General features: G+C 38.8%; 1 protein-coding gene across 2 annotated transcripts in view; it reads left to right on the top strand.

Annotated features, from left to right (window-relative positions):
* The first annotated feature begins 2,862 nt into the window (after positions 1–2,862).
* STXBP3 (syntaxin binding protein 3) overlaps positions 2,863–14,885 on the top strand; it is a 70,614-nt gene continuing 58,591 nt past the window's right edge. The window contains exons 1-3 of one of the 2 annotated variants that reach the window (XM_032249906.1): positions 2,863–3,030; positions 11,260–11,309; positions 12,061–12,142. In XM_032249906.1, the coding sequence (XP_032105797.1) occupies positions 2,982–3,030; positions 11,260–11,309; positions 12,061–12,142 (181 nt within the window). In that variant the 5' untranslated portion in view covers positions 2,863–2,981. The remainder of the gene's footprint in view (positions 3,031–11,259; positions 11,310–12,060; positions 12,143–14,885) is intronic. The other variant, XM_032249905.1, reaches the window with a different exon arrangement.

The raw sequence follows: 14,885 nt of genomic DNA, 5'->3' as shown, positions 1-14,885 counted from the left end.
GTACTCGTTTCATTCTCATAACAACCCAACAAGCTAGGTAATAACATTAGCTCCTTTACCCACGTAGGGAAAAAGAGGCCCAGAAAGGCCAAGTAGCCCACCCACGTTCACACGGCTAATCAGTTCAAACACAAAGTTTCAAGGAGACAAGTAAGTAGCCTTGATTAGACCTCCTAATTCATGCTTTTAGTTAAAATTTTAATTTTAATTATTATGGGTGCACAGTAGTTGCACATATTTATGGGGTACATGTGATACTTTGATACAGGCATGCAATGTGTAATGATCAAATCAGGGTAATTGGGGTATCCATCACCTCAAGCATGTATCATCTCTTTATGTTAGGTATCCATGATATCTTTATGGAAAATATTTCTCTCGATTATTATAAGTAAGTGGTCAATTATTAGAGGAGATCTGGGAATAGGATAACGAGTGAGTGATCTGCCCTAACTCATGCTTATACATTCAACCCGCGGTTATTTTGGCCATTTACCTGCTCTGAATTATATAAAGCAACTTTTCATCCCTGGCCAGTGTTAGTAGATTTTACCTTCCATTCTGCTATGTCATGTTTAGGGAATCCAAATTCATTTTTCAATTTGTTAAGGCAAACAAACTAGAGGAAATGTAGAGAAACAGCCTAGGGAGCTTATGCAAAACTAGGGCAGCATGGGAGGACAGGCAATTTGGTACACTAGAAAGAGCAATGGCCTTGGAGCCAGATGGATCCAGATCCTAGCTCATTTTGAGATTTTACATGATTTATTTAACCTCCCTAAGACTCAGTTTTCTCACCTGTAAAATGGCAATAGTCATCCTGCTGGGCTGTTGCAAGGTTTGAGATAATATATTCATAGTCAGCGCACAAGTGCAATGAAACTGAGGTGTTTGAGCTCATATTGCTAGTAAGAGGCAGAGCCAGAATTTGTAGGATGTAGGCCTATGCCTGCGTGCAGTTAAAGCCCGTGGTTGCTCTGCTCTTCTGCAGTACAACCAAGGACTCTGGACTTCAGGAGCATGAGCCACAACTGCACTCCATGTGACCAGAGTCAAACTTCCCACCCAGAGGGCCCCTGTGTTATTCCGTGGCATCTGGTCATTCTCCAGAAGGGTAAGAGATGGAAGAACCTCACCCATCTCACTCTTCCCTCTTACTTTGGCTCTCCAGAGAGAGGGGCTTCACCACAGAAGGGTGAATCTTCCCTGGCACATATTTTTCTTATGGATTGGGGCTTCACCCTGCTAAACTAAGCCAAACTTAATTTTAAATGAAAAGGGAGAGGAAATCATATGTGCATGTGTTTAAAAAATTGAGCAATTGAATCCATTTAGGTTTAAAGGAGGTCAGGGCTCCAGCTTCCATTCCCATAAGCCTTGAACAGAAAAACCACTCATGCCATAGGTTATGCCAGAAACCATGTGATGGCCGTTTTTATTTTTATTTTTTATTTTTTTAAGATGGAGTCTTGCTCTGTCACCAGGCTGGAGTGCAGTGGCACAATCTCGGCTCACTGCAACCTCCTGGGTTCAAGCGATTCTTCCACCTTAGCCTCCCGAGTAGCTGAGACTACAGGCACGTGCCACCACACCTGGCTAATTTTGTATTTTTAGTAGAGACAAGGTTTCATCATGGCCAGGATGATCTCTATCTCTTGGCCTCCCAAAGTGCTGGGATTACAGGTGTGAGCCACCCTGCCCAGCCTGTTCTAATTCTTCATTCTCCTTTACTCTTCTAAAAACTGCAGGTTACCCCACAGACTGTTCTGTTGCTCTCTGTGTAGCGCAAGCCTGATCTTTGTTCCCACTCCACCACCAAGTGTTACTTAACTTCACTAAGCCTCAGTTTCCTTGTTCTAAGGGTTGCTTTGGGGATCAGTGCCTGGCATTACATCTACTTAACATGGTGCCTGGCATATGGTTAAGTAAGAATTCAGAAAATATTAGACATTAGTAGTAGTAGTAGTAGTATCTAACAACTTCTACTTCCCTGTGTGACCACAATGAATCTTTATAACCACTGGTTCTTTGCAAATCCCTCTAGGAAAGCCTACTTTCTGCCAATGCCATGATGGTTATCTCGCAGTTAGGGCTCTCAGCAACTAAACTGATATAATTCATGTTTGATGACTTTGATTTCAAGTCCCAAAAGAACCATCTCAGTAAACAGATCTCTGCTAAACTTTCCGAGCCCAGATCTCCTCCTCTGTGAATAAACTTTCAACGATAATTTTAGATGCTGCAGCATTAACAGGCCCTCCCTACATTTGTTGCATACATTTGTTAATAAATGATTATTGTTTCCTTGGTTCATTTACGTATATCGTATCATTAAGGCATTCACTTTTTAAACCAAGTATTTACGACCTGCAGCATTCCAGAAATTGTGCTCTTTAGTTAGATCACAAATTCTTCAGGGGAAAAAGTCGGCCTCTCATTTCTCTGAGCGTCATAAAAGTCCAGCACAATTCTTGGCACACTGGAGTGTACTTCACAGTTCTAAGCAATTACTGTGACCATGAAAAATGAATGAAATAAATCTTGGGCGACAGTACATTTTCCATTGGGTAGTTCGGTTGGCTACTGAGTGAAGTCTGTTAGGAATCGCCTCGAGAAGTGAAGGTTCTTCCGTAAAGGGGAGGATATCTTCGTGTATGTGTAAACTCAGAATTTCACAGCCGGCCTTGACTCACGAGACCGGTTTGGCACTTAGCGTTCCTGGGCCACAGGACGTCTAACAGCAGCCTCCCACGAGGGGGCGCCCGACTTCCCACGAAGGTTCCACCCGTGCTGCGCAGCCTCCGTCCGGGAGTGGGCGGAAATTCCCTTGCAGACGCTCGTGACGTCACCGGAGGGCGCGGTCCGCGAGAGGGTGCGGGGCCTCCCTCGCAGCGAGGGGCGGGGCCACCCCGACGCCGCTTCCACGACCAAAGTAGGTTGGGAGTGGAAGGTGGTGACTGCTGTTCCGCAGTGTTGGGAAGATGGCGCCGCCGGTGGCAGAGAGGGGGCTGAAGAACGTCGTGTGGCAGAGTGAGTGCAGTGGGGTAGGGGCTGAGAGGGGGAAGACCGGGAGAACGCCGTTTCGGACCTCATTTTGCATCCCCAACCCAGCAGTCTGTTTGAGGAGCCGCCGCGAGCACTTGTTGCTTTAGGACTTGTGTGAGGACTTCTTCCCGCTTTCCTGCCCTGCCCTGTTCCTCGCCAGCACCAGGGATGGGCTGGGTGCGACAGGACGCGGCCTTCTCGTTGGTGTCGGGCACCCCCTTGCCTTGGCCGCGCTCTGGCCACGAATCTCCGCCCTGGGGGAACTGCCTCGGACCAGCTTTCCCTCCCGCTGGCCCCGCGCGCGTCCACGGCTGCGCTCCCCAGTCTTCTCCGCTCCCGCCCGCGCCCCACCAGCTGGGGATGTCTCTCCATCCGAGACAATCCGGGCGCTGTTTATTTCGCCCGTCTCCTCCCCACACTCGTGTTTGCAAGGACTGTTTATTCTGCTTACTCGTGTTAGTATCAACCCGTGCTTTCCAAAAACCCTCACTGTTCAGCATACCCTCTTCTGTATTCCGAGAAGAGCCTACTTTTCTGTAAGTTCTTGAGAAGGAACCGTTGGAATGACCAGGTGTCCCGCCGTGACATCTTCCTGCATAGCCGGAGCAGAGCTGCTCCTTCCCTTTTACCTTTACACTCTTGGAGCCTCTCCCTGCTGTTAGGACCGAACTTCTTATTGGTTACTGATGTTCTGTGGTAGCATCCACAACTTTCATAAACATCGCTCCAAACTTAGGTCTGGCAGGTTAGAGAAAGAATGAAACCACCCAACAGGAATAACCATCATTGTTTGGCATCGCTGAGTTCAAAATAGTTATGGCCTAGTAGTGGAAAGGGAGTAACATCTAATTAGTATTTCTTAGTCCAACCTGTTGAACAAAAAACAGAAATGATTTAGTCAGCAGAATTCTGGGGGTTACAGAGTTCCTTGTCTAAAATTAAAAATCTAAATCAGTAGCTGGGATAGTGCTTAGCATATAGCAGGCACTAAGCAAATGTAGAAATGGGTGAAAAATATGAAATTGTCTTTTAAAAGATTAGTTAAGGTTGGCATTTGCTTTTTCAGGATTTACATGGCTGACTTTTAAGATTTGGGGATGTTTTGAAACAATGGTATTTAAATACATTTATGTGAAAATGGGTAACAAATTGTGTTGTATAAATAATTTCCAAGATATATATGTGCTTAACATCAGCATGTATGTATTTAAGCCAGTTCTTTACATATTGAATCATAAGGTTTCTCCCTTTTTCACATTTTTCTTCTGTTCCGCGTATAGGAAAAAAAAAAACACCTTTTTTATTATCTGTCCTTCTGTGACTTCCTTTTTTTAAGCAACTAACGTTGACTCAACATTTTTCATGCTGCTTCAGAGTCTTCGTAATTAACGTTTTAAATTGCTTTTTAAATACCTTGAGGTGGCAAAGAATCTTGATAGCAGGAAGGAAAAGAAATTACGGGCAGGTGTGGTGGCTCTTGCCTGTAATCCCAGCATTTTGGGAGGCCAGGCAGGAGGATCATCTAAGCCTAGGAGTTCAAGTCCAGCCTGGTCAACATAATGAGACTGTCTTTAAAAAAAAAAAAAAAAAGTAAAATTAAATTTTAAAAATTTTAAATAAAAATAAAATCAGTCTTCCAACCAGACCCCTAGCCTTCCTCTCCAGAGACAATCACTCTTAGGTTTCTCATAAATTCCTTCTACAAGTTTTTTTTATGCAAATACAAGCATGCATAGAATCATATGTTTTTGTTTTAATCAATTATCTTTGTTTTATGTCTTTTTTCATTCTGATTGCTTTCTCTTTTATTTTGGGCAAAATATTTTTAATTTTTGGATATTTACATGGTCATTTATTTATTTAAGTCAGTGTTTATTGAGTATGTACTTACTCTGTTCTTTGATTTTCTAGAATTAACAATTTAGTGGGAGAAGACAGGTCCGTAAGTACTTAGTGCTGTATTAGCAGTATGAAGTTTTGGAAGAAGAGAGGAAAAAGGAATTATTTCCTCTATGGGACGACGTCAGGGAAGGCTCAAGAGGAAGTGACATATAAGATGTTTCTTGAAAGGTAGTAGGATTCTGACAGGCCGAGGCAAATCTATGTCAGACCCCAAAGGTGACAAAGTAAGTGGTTGATTATGAAAGAGGGAACAATTCCTTTTGATTGAGTACAGGGTATTCATTGCAGGGATAGGGGGACATAGACCAAAAGGTAGATTGGAGCCAGATTATGAAGGGCCTGATTGCTGTATTATTTCCACATTCTGTAGGCAGTGGGGAACCATTAAAAATGATTTTGTTTTCCTTTTTCAAAGAATAGTCACTAGCATTTTTGGCATTCTATTAAACAATGCTGAGAGGAAGCAATTTTCTTGTCCTTATTTTGAAGAGAAATGACCCTAAGATTTAATTAAGTGTAATGTTAGTGTGAAGTGCACTAATGGTAAGTGTACAACTGGATGAGTTTTTTTTTACCCGTGTAACTATCATCCAGATCAAGATAAAGAATGTTTCCAAGCACCCAATTAGCCTTCCCAGTCTAAACTCTATCCTCTCCTCTAGAGTAACCAGTATTCTGAATTACATCACCACCAAATAATTATATCATGGTGGCTTTTTACCCTTACACTGTTATGTTTAAGAGAAGTCCTCCATACCCTTTATTGTAGTATTTTCTTCAATAATAATATTGAATTGTGCACACCTGTAGTTCCAGCTGCTTGGGAGGCCAAGGTAGGAGGATCACTTGAACCCAAGAGGCAAAGGTTGCAGTGAGCCGAGGTTGTGCCACTGCACTCCAGCCTGGACAACAGAGTGAGACCCTGTCTCAAAAAATAAATAAGAATAAATCTTGAATTTACTACTTTTCTACCTAGAAATAATTGCTTTAGTATTTACTTTTGTATATGTTTAGTTGGTCTTACAGTAGTCCTTAGTTTTTATATATTCTGCTTTCATACAATTTTTGATCATTATATTTTGAAAGCCCCGGGTGGTCTTTCCCATTCACAGTTCAGTCTGTTTTTATTCAGCTGACTTGTGATGATTATTGCTTTTGTCTCCTACCCCAGGTTCCTGGGTTTGCTTTTATAAAAATTCTTACCTGTTCACTGAATAACCTGGGCCAGAGGCAGAATCTGTTGGAATCATAATTAGGAATTTAATAACATGTTTTAGTTTTCTGAGAATATAAATTCCCTTACAGCCTACAAGTCTGACTTTTTACTTTTGCTATTTGATTTTCAAAACACTCGTTATAAAAGCTTGGTGTATTATTTCTCCGTACTGAACTAATCATTGCAAAACTTGGTTTCCATACAGGTTATACTTCTGTTTCCTGACTTAAACCATGAGAGGTTTGGACTATGTTTTCTTCAACATGTTTTCTTCAGCTTGAATTCTCCATGATTCCATTTTGTAGATCTTCACTTTGTTGTATTTTCTTTATTTCTGCTTGTATTCCTGATAGTTTTCTCTTATGCCATAGCTTGCTTTTATGTTGTTTTGTTTGGGACATAAATATTTACTATTAGGTTTTTATTGCAAGTTATTTCTGTCTTAAGGCTTTTTGCCTGACATCTTTTTTTTGTTTTGTTTTAATTATACTTTCTTGCTCCTCTTTTATGTACTTAGGCATGATCTTAGTCCATCTCTTGCAAATTTAAAAAATTCATATAAAGGTCTAAAATATAAAAAAACAGTAAAGTATGGAGCAAATATAGGATAGTATGGGTTAGACTTTTAAAAATTAAGTGGTAACTTAGATGCCATAAAAAAGGTTATATAAAAATTCTAGGTTGGGCATGGTGGCTCACGCCTGTAATCGTAGCAGTTTGGGAAACCGAGGTGGGTGGATCATGAGGTCAGGAGTTCAAGACCAGCTTGGCCAACATGATGAAACCCCATCTCTACTAAAAATACAAAAATTAGCCAGGCATGGTGGCACATAACTGTAATCCCAGCTACTCAGGAGGTTGGGGCAGGAGAATTGCTTGAACCCAGGAGGCAGAGAGCTGAGATTACACCACTGCACTCCAGCCTGGGTGACAGAGCAAGACTCTGTCTCAAAAAAAAAAAAAAAAAATTCTAAGCCAGAAACTATGGCTCATGCCTGTAATCGTAGCACTTTGAGAGTCCAAGGTGAGATGATCCCTTGAGCCCAGGAGTTTGAGACTAACCTGGGCAACAAAGTGAGACCCGATCACTACAAAAAAATTAAAAATTAACCTGTTTGGTGATGCACCTATGTTGCCAGCTACGTGGGAGGCTGAGGCAGGAGGATCCCTTCAGCCCAGGAGGTTGAGGCTGCAGTGGGCATTGATTGTGCCACTGCACTTCAGCCTGGGTGACAAAGCAAGAACCTGCCTCTAAATCAATCAGTCAATCAGTAGCTAGCTAACTAGTTAGCATAATGCCTGGCACAGTGGCCTATACCTGTAATTGCAGCACTTTGGGAGGCCAAGCCAGATGGATCACTTGAGCTCAGGAGTTCAAGACCAGCCTGGACAACATGGTGAAACTCCATCTCTACCAAAAATGCAAAAATTAGCCAGGTGTGGTAACATGTGGGACCAGCTGTGGTCCCAGTACTTGGGAGGCTGAGGTGGGAGGATCGCTGGAGCCTGGGAAGTTGAGGCTGCAGTGAGCAGTGATCATGCCACTCGCTTCAGCCTGGGTGACAGTGCATGACTCAGTCTCAAAAAAAAATAAATACATAAAGTTATTATTTGGGTAGCATTTGGACTAGTGGAAGATTAATTTAGAGATTAAGTAGAAGCCAGTCAGTGGAGAATGTTAAGTAGTAGAGTTTCGATTTCATTCTGTAGGCAAGAGTAAGCATTTGAGGGAATTTTGAGGTGTGTATTAATATAAACAAAGGATTGTATTTCAGGAAGGTGACTCTGACAGCAGTGTGAAAAATGGATTGAAATGGCTAAGGTGTTTGAGGGAGAAAGCAGGAAATCCAGATAGGATTCTATTGCAGTACTTCAGTGAGAGAGAAGAATCAAGTCGATGCCTGTGACAGTGGCAATGAAAAATTAAAGCTACGAGAGAGAACCACCAATATGCCTGATAGGTGGGTGGGGGGAGAGGAGGAAATAGCCAAAGACAATGACTAAGAAAATGACAATAATACTTAGAGAAGTAAGTCTAGAGCAGTTTTTAGGGTACTATAATCTCAACTTGAGGCATGTAGGTACTTGTATCTGTATTGTATAATTGAAGTTCAAAGAGAGAAGGGCTGTAAGACTGTTGAAAAATTGAAAGACTAATATGATAGATGAAACTTTGTTGATGAATGTGGTCTCTGAAGAGAGCAGCCACAGGAGCAAATTTTCTTACCTTTGCTCTGAGTAAAAACAGAGCTTGTTCTATATTTCTTAGCACTTTCAAATCTTCCCAGTCACAATAAAACCTTTGCTTGAGAGCAAGCAGAGCAGAGGTAAGAAAATTGAATCTTGAGGTATATCCATATTTAGGGTGCTAGAGAAATGGATATAAGGTCAAATGGTTTTTATTGGTATTTAGAGGAAATACTTTCTTAGTTCTATAGTATTTCTTGATATGATTTCCTTTGACTCCTCTCTAAACATGTCTACCTGTGACTATGTCACTTTTCATGGATGCCTCTCCTATCCCCAAAAACTAGTTCTTTCTTTTTGAGACAATAACACTGACCCTCCAGGTATCTTCAGATTCTTTTTTTTCCTCTGGCAGACACAGATCTAAGTATCTTCAGATTCCAAGACAGTTCTGTCATTAGAAATTTAATGAAAGCCACATATGTAATTTTAAATTTTCTGGTAGTCACCTAAAAAGGTAAAAAGAAAAAGGTAAAATTAATATATTATATTTGACCTAATACATTTTTTACATTCCTTTTTTTGTACTAAGGTTTTTGAAATCTCATGTGTATTCTGTATTTACAGGATATCTCAGTTCAGACTAGCCACATTTCAGGTGCTCAGTAGCCAGATGTGGCTGGTTTCTACCATCTAGGCCAATGCAGTTCTAAGGTTTCGAAGACTATAAGATGACTTCTACTTAGGGAGCCTTTCTCCAGTCTGCTCCATCATAAATTCCATGAGCATTCACTTCTTAAGAGAAAGACACAAATCTGATAAAAACAAGCAAATGTCTTCAACTTTCAGCTTGTTTGAGGTATAAGGAATGAAGCTAACTTAGAAAGAGAAAGCAGCATAATATTTCTGTATCTGAGCTCTGCCTGAGAAAATCCCTTATTTTTGCCTGTAAGGTTCTAGAAACCTTTGGCTTAAATTATGGTTAAATATTTCAGATATTTACCATAATTCCCATATAACACTATACTCCTCCTAGCAAACAATGTATAATTACCTCAATTGATATTTCTTAACACTTTCAAATCTTCTCAATCACAATAAAACCTTTCAAATCACAATTCTGAAAATGACTATAAATAACTGAATTGTTTTTACTAACATTTCTGACACCAGCTATGTGTTTTTCCCCCCCTCACGCCAACCAGTTCTCCAACTCTGGACACCAAATGGATTAGTGTCAGAACTGAAATGATTGTAGGATATCCAATTAGTTAGGAACTAGTTCATTAGGAACACTAGTTAGTGTCAGACTCCACAGGATTAAGGGGTCAGTCTCACAATACTACCTTCACTTCAGATGCCAATAGCAAGTCCCTGGGTTATGTGCACTTCCGTCTGGCTTGGCTACAAAGTCAGAGATTCCCACAACCCTCCTTCCCTTAAAGGTTCATTACTTTGCTAGAATGGCTACAGAACTTCAGAAAACACTTTACTTGCTATTACCGGTTTATTACAAAAGATATAAATGAACAGCCAGGTGGAGAGGTACATAGGGTAAGGTCCAAAAAGGCCCCAAGCATAGGAGCTTCTATCCACATGGAGCTTCTATCCTGGCATGTGGTTTGTTCACCACCTTGGAAACTCTACAGACTCTCTTAAGGGGTTTTTATGGAGGCTTCATTATGTAAGCGTGATTGATTTAAATCATTGGTAATTGAACTCAATCTTCAGTCCCTCTTCCTTTTCTCAGAGGTCCCGGGGTGGGGCTGAAAGTTCCAACCCATGTATTCACAAGGAATGCGGGGTGTAGGGGGGGGTCCAACCCTCTAATCATGGCTTAGTCTGGTGACCAGCCCTCATCCTAAAGCTGTATAGGGGCATCTCACCCAAGAGTCATTTCATTCACGGACCAAAGAGACACCATCACTCCGGAGATTCCAAAGCCTTTAGGAGCTCTGTGCCAGGAACTGGGAACAAAAACCAAATATTTTTTTTTGTACCACAGCAACTATTATTATTTGTACCCTCTGATATAAGAGCTGTCATTTTTTGTCATGACTTATTATCAAAAACTTGCTGATAAATTTCCCAAAAGTATTAACTTAAATATAAATTAGGAAATGGAAAAGCTTAAGTTAATGATACAACCGTCTTATTAACAAGAATTAATAAAAAAACGGGTTACTATGATTTATATTTTAATTATATTTTATGTATTACTACAGATTTTAAAATCAATTGAACATTAATAAAACATAGTAAATGTGGGAAATTGTTTTATTAAGTAGAAGAACAGGTATTTGTGTAAATTATCCACATGTATTATTATAGAAAATGTTTGTAAATCAGTGAACTAATTTGTAAAACGTATTTAGATTAATTTTGAAAATCATTGTAAGGAACATATTTATTGATTATAAATCAAGACTGAATATTGGTATCCAAATTCTGTGATATGTATTGTTGAAAAGCATAATGTAGTAAATCAGTATGAAAAATGTTTATGCAGATTTGATTGTCAGATGTAATTTAGCAATGGGCAACTTAAGGATGTTCCTGTGGGTTTTTTGTTTTCATCTTGTTTTACTTGGGACTTACGTAGAATAGGAAAAGCCAAATCAGGTAACACTTTTAGAAATATTTTCCCTGTATGTTCATGTACTTAAATATATTAACCCTTTTTACAATACTTTTTAAAGTTAAAAAATTGTTTACAGTTTAAATGTACTGTATAGGTTAGGTATTAGAATTGGATTTTTCCTTAGGGTTTAACAAATATGTATGCTTTTTATGTAGTTTAACAAATTTCAAATTGGATTTTTTTCTTAGCCATTTTGGACCTTTTGAATAGTCTATTACTATGTTTCCGTTGATTTAATTCCTAAGTAATTCCTTTCTTCTTTAAACAGAGATAAAAGCAACAGTGTTTGATGACTGCAAGAAAGAAGGCGAATGGAAGGTAGAATTTGCATACCTTACTCTTACAAAAAATAATACAAACTTTAAAAACAATACAGTATAAAAACTATATAGTATTTATGTTGTATTAGGTATCTAGTATAAGTAATCTAAAGATGATTTGACATATGGAGAGGATGTGTATAGGTTATATGCAAATACTACACTATTTTTATATAAGAGATTTAAACATCCATGGATTTTTGGTATACACAGGGGTCCTTGAACCCCCATGGATACCGAGGGATGACTAGATAGGGTCTGGAATTACACTACTTGGCTTCAAATACTAACTTCATCACTTAATAGCTGTGGCTGCTTGCACAAGTTGACCTTTCTCTGCCTGTTTCCTTGTTTATAAAAATGGTAATGGTTAATACTTTATATGGTAATTGTAAATATGAGGTGAGTTTATCCATGGAAATTGCTTAAAACAGTGCCTTGAGCAATAATTGTTCTACAAGTGGCAGTTGTAATTTTAAGAAAATTTGATGTTAAACATAATGTAGATTTAAAATTAAGCTCTATGCTTCAAATTAGAAATATTTCTGTTTGCTTACTTATGTATAATACCATATGCACATGTATTGAGAAAATCTCTAGATCATGAAAGATAAAAGATGAGTTCATTCTGCCTCCTGTCCTGATATTTTATGTTATAAAGGGCTTATAAGGTTTAATGGATAACATTCTTTTTTGAATTCTTAGTAATAGGATGCTTATCGTATTTTTAAATTTGTGTTTGTTTTAAGATAATGCTTTTAGATGAATTTACCACTAAGCTTTTGGCATCGTGTTGCAAAATGTCAGATCTTCTAGAAGAAGGTATTACTGGTAAGTATTATTCTTGGCATGAACACTTTTTAATTGTAATTGGGGAGAACTGAAGTAAGAAATTTTAGTTAGTAATTGTGTTTCTAAGGAACTTATTTTTAAAAATTACTGTAGCCACAACAATTAGATTTAACATTCTTTGAATCTTCTGTCAATTTTTTTCCCCCTCAGCTGAGATGTATAATTAATACCCCTAACCAAGCCTAACTCAATTGCCTATTGAGGTTGTTCTTTAAATGTTTTACATATATAACAGTTTTGCATATTGATACACTAGCTTTACTTCAGTATTTTGATTTAGTTTATGGTTTCATGTATTGCTTTAAAATGGATATCAAGATTTATGTCATAAAATCAACTATTGTACATATTTACAAATGTATAATGCTAACTTTGTAAATTTATCTTTATTACTAGAAATGAGACAATTATAAGTTTAAATCAATTTTAGTATGAAAATTTGTAATACATACAGATTCTGAAAAAAAAAATCATGTCACAAGAAGTTATCTTCCACTAGGCAGGATTATGTTATTGAGATATTAATCTGTATTACGTTTTGAGGGAAATAACAATATTCTGTAACATTCATAATCGTGTTATCCTTAATTCATTATCCTTTAACTCACTTAATAAAATTTGGTCTTCATAACAACCTTATGAAGACAGATATTAATACTGTCATTTGTAATGAGGAATCTGAGGCTCTAAGTGAAATATAATTCATTTATATTTTGGATCCTAATAGAGTTTATGTACCCTCTGTCATTCCTAACTTAATGAAGTTCAGAAGTATATCCAGTATTCTCAAGAAGGCCTAACCATAGAATATTTTGGTTTTGATGTTTATACATACAATAATCTTTTTAAAATATTTATTTTGAGACAGAATCTCACTCTGTCACCCAGGCTAGAGTGCAGTGGTACCATTTTGGTTCACTGCAGCCTCCTCCTCCCGTGTTCAAGCAATCCTCCCATCTCAGTCTCTCAAGTAGCTGTGACTACAAGTACACACTACCATACCCAGCTAATTAGTGTGTTTTCTTGGATAGAAACAGGGTTTCACCATGTTTCCCAGGATGGTCTTGAACTCCTGGGTTCAAGTGATCCACCAGCCTTGGCTTCCCACAGTGCTGGGATTACTTACAGGTGTGAGACACCATGCCCAGCCATAAAGTAACCTTTATTGTTGATTATGTATTCAGTTTGTAGCCTTTTGACCCCCAGTGTAAAAAGCTCTAAACTAGAAATTGGAAAATTAAAGCTGTGATTTTTCTACCATTGGATAAGTGAAATATTGATTAAGCCACGGAAGTTTTTCAGTTCTGAAAAGTCATTCTGATGTGAAATTAGGGTGAGAACCATTTGATAACATGTAAAAGCTCTGTGGAACTACAGAGCCATTATGCACTGTAGGGAGGTTTTATTGCATTTTGTAGACCATTGTTTCGTATTGTATGCTCAGTACTGATAGATATTCTTTGAGGAAGGGATTCCGTGGCCTGTATATTTAGGAAACGGTACTAAACAGAGCTCAACTTTCTTTAGGACTTTTCGGAGTCTTTTATATGCTAAGGCATAAGTGGATCCCCTGGGTAAAACGATAGTATTCAGTTTTCTAAACTTATTTGGCCACAGAAAGCTATTTTTGAGAAGCATTTCATAATACTGTATATCATAACGCTCACTGCTGTGGGATACTTTTGATATCCGCCAGAATCACCTAAGTTTGCTATGGTTTAATTGTAGTCATATCTACTAACTTAAAACAGTTTCTCTGAGTTCCACATTAGCTCTTCTGAGAATCCCTCTATGAAACTGGACATTGGCAGGTCAAACTTCTGTTGTCATTCAGGTAATTTGTGAAAATATTTAGTAGTGTCTTGGAATTAAAAAAAAAAACAAGTTGAACCAGGTGCAGTGGCTCACGCCTGTAATCCCAGCACTTTGGGAGGCCAAGGCAAGCAGATGATCTGAGGTCGGGAGTTCGAGACCAGCCTGACCAACATGGAGAGAAACCCCATCTCTCGTAAAAAATATAAAAATTAGCCAGGCATGGTGGCAGATGCCTGTAATCTCAGCTACTCAGGAGGCTGAGACAGGAGAATCGCTTGAACGTAGGAGGTGGGTGTTGCGGTGGGCCAAGATCCCACCATTGCACTCCAGCCTGGGCAACAAGAGCAAAACTCCATCTCAAAAAAAAAAAAAAAAAAAAAGAAAGGAAAAAAAAAAAAAAACAAAAAGAGAATAAAATGCTCTGTCAGTATTTGCTACTTCAGTGGAGAATAAAGTCAAGTGTAAAAGCCTTAAAAAAAAAAAAAAAAAAGACTGAAGCTGGGTGCAGTGACTCATGCCTGTAATCTCAGCACTTTGGGAGGCTGGGGCGGGAAGATCACTTGAGCTCAGGAGTTTCAGGACCAGCCTGGGCAACATAGTGAGACCTTGTCTCTAATAAAATTCAAAAAAATTAACCAAGCATAGTGGCACATACCTGTAGCCCCAGTTACTTGGGGGACTGAGATGAGGATTGCTTGAGCCAGGGAAGTCAAGGCTGCGATAAGCCCTGATTGTGCCACTACACTCCAACCTGGGTGACAAAACAGACCTTATCTCAAAAAAATAAATAAAAAGTAAAAGACTGGGTATTAGATGATTCTTTTTCACTATTAAAGAACTTTCTCTTTGTTTTTGTTAGTCGTTTGATAGATACGTACTTTTCAGTGAATGGAGAAATGGAACTTTC

The sequence above is a fragment of the Sapajus apella genome, unplaced genomic scaffold, assembly GCF_009761245.1.
Source record: "Sapajus apella isolate SASKATOON/1434 unplaced genomic scaffold, GSC_monkey_1.0 scaffold69, whole genome shotgun sequence".
NCBI lineage: Eukaryota > Metazoa > Chordata > Mammalia > Primates > Cebidae > Sapajus > Sapajus apella.
The sequence above is the reverse complement of the archived record's forward strand: the minus strand, read 5'-3'. Positions and strand labels throughout refer to the sequence as shown.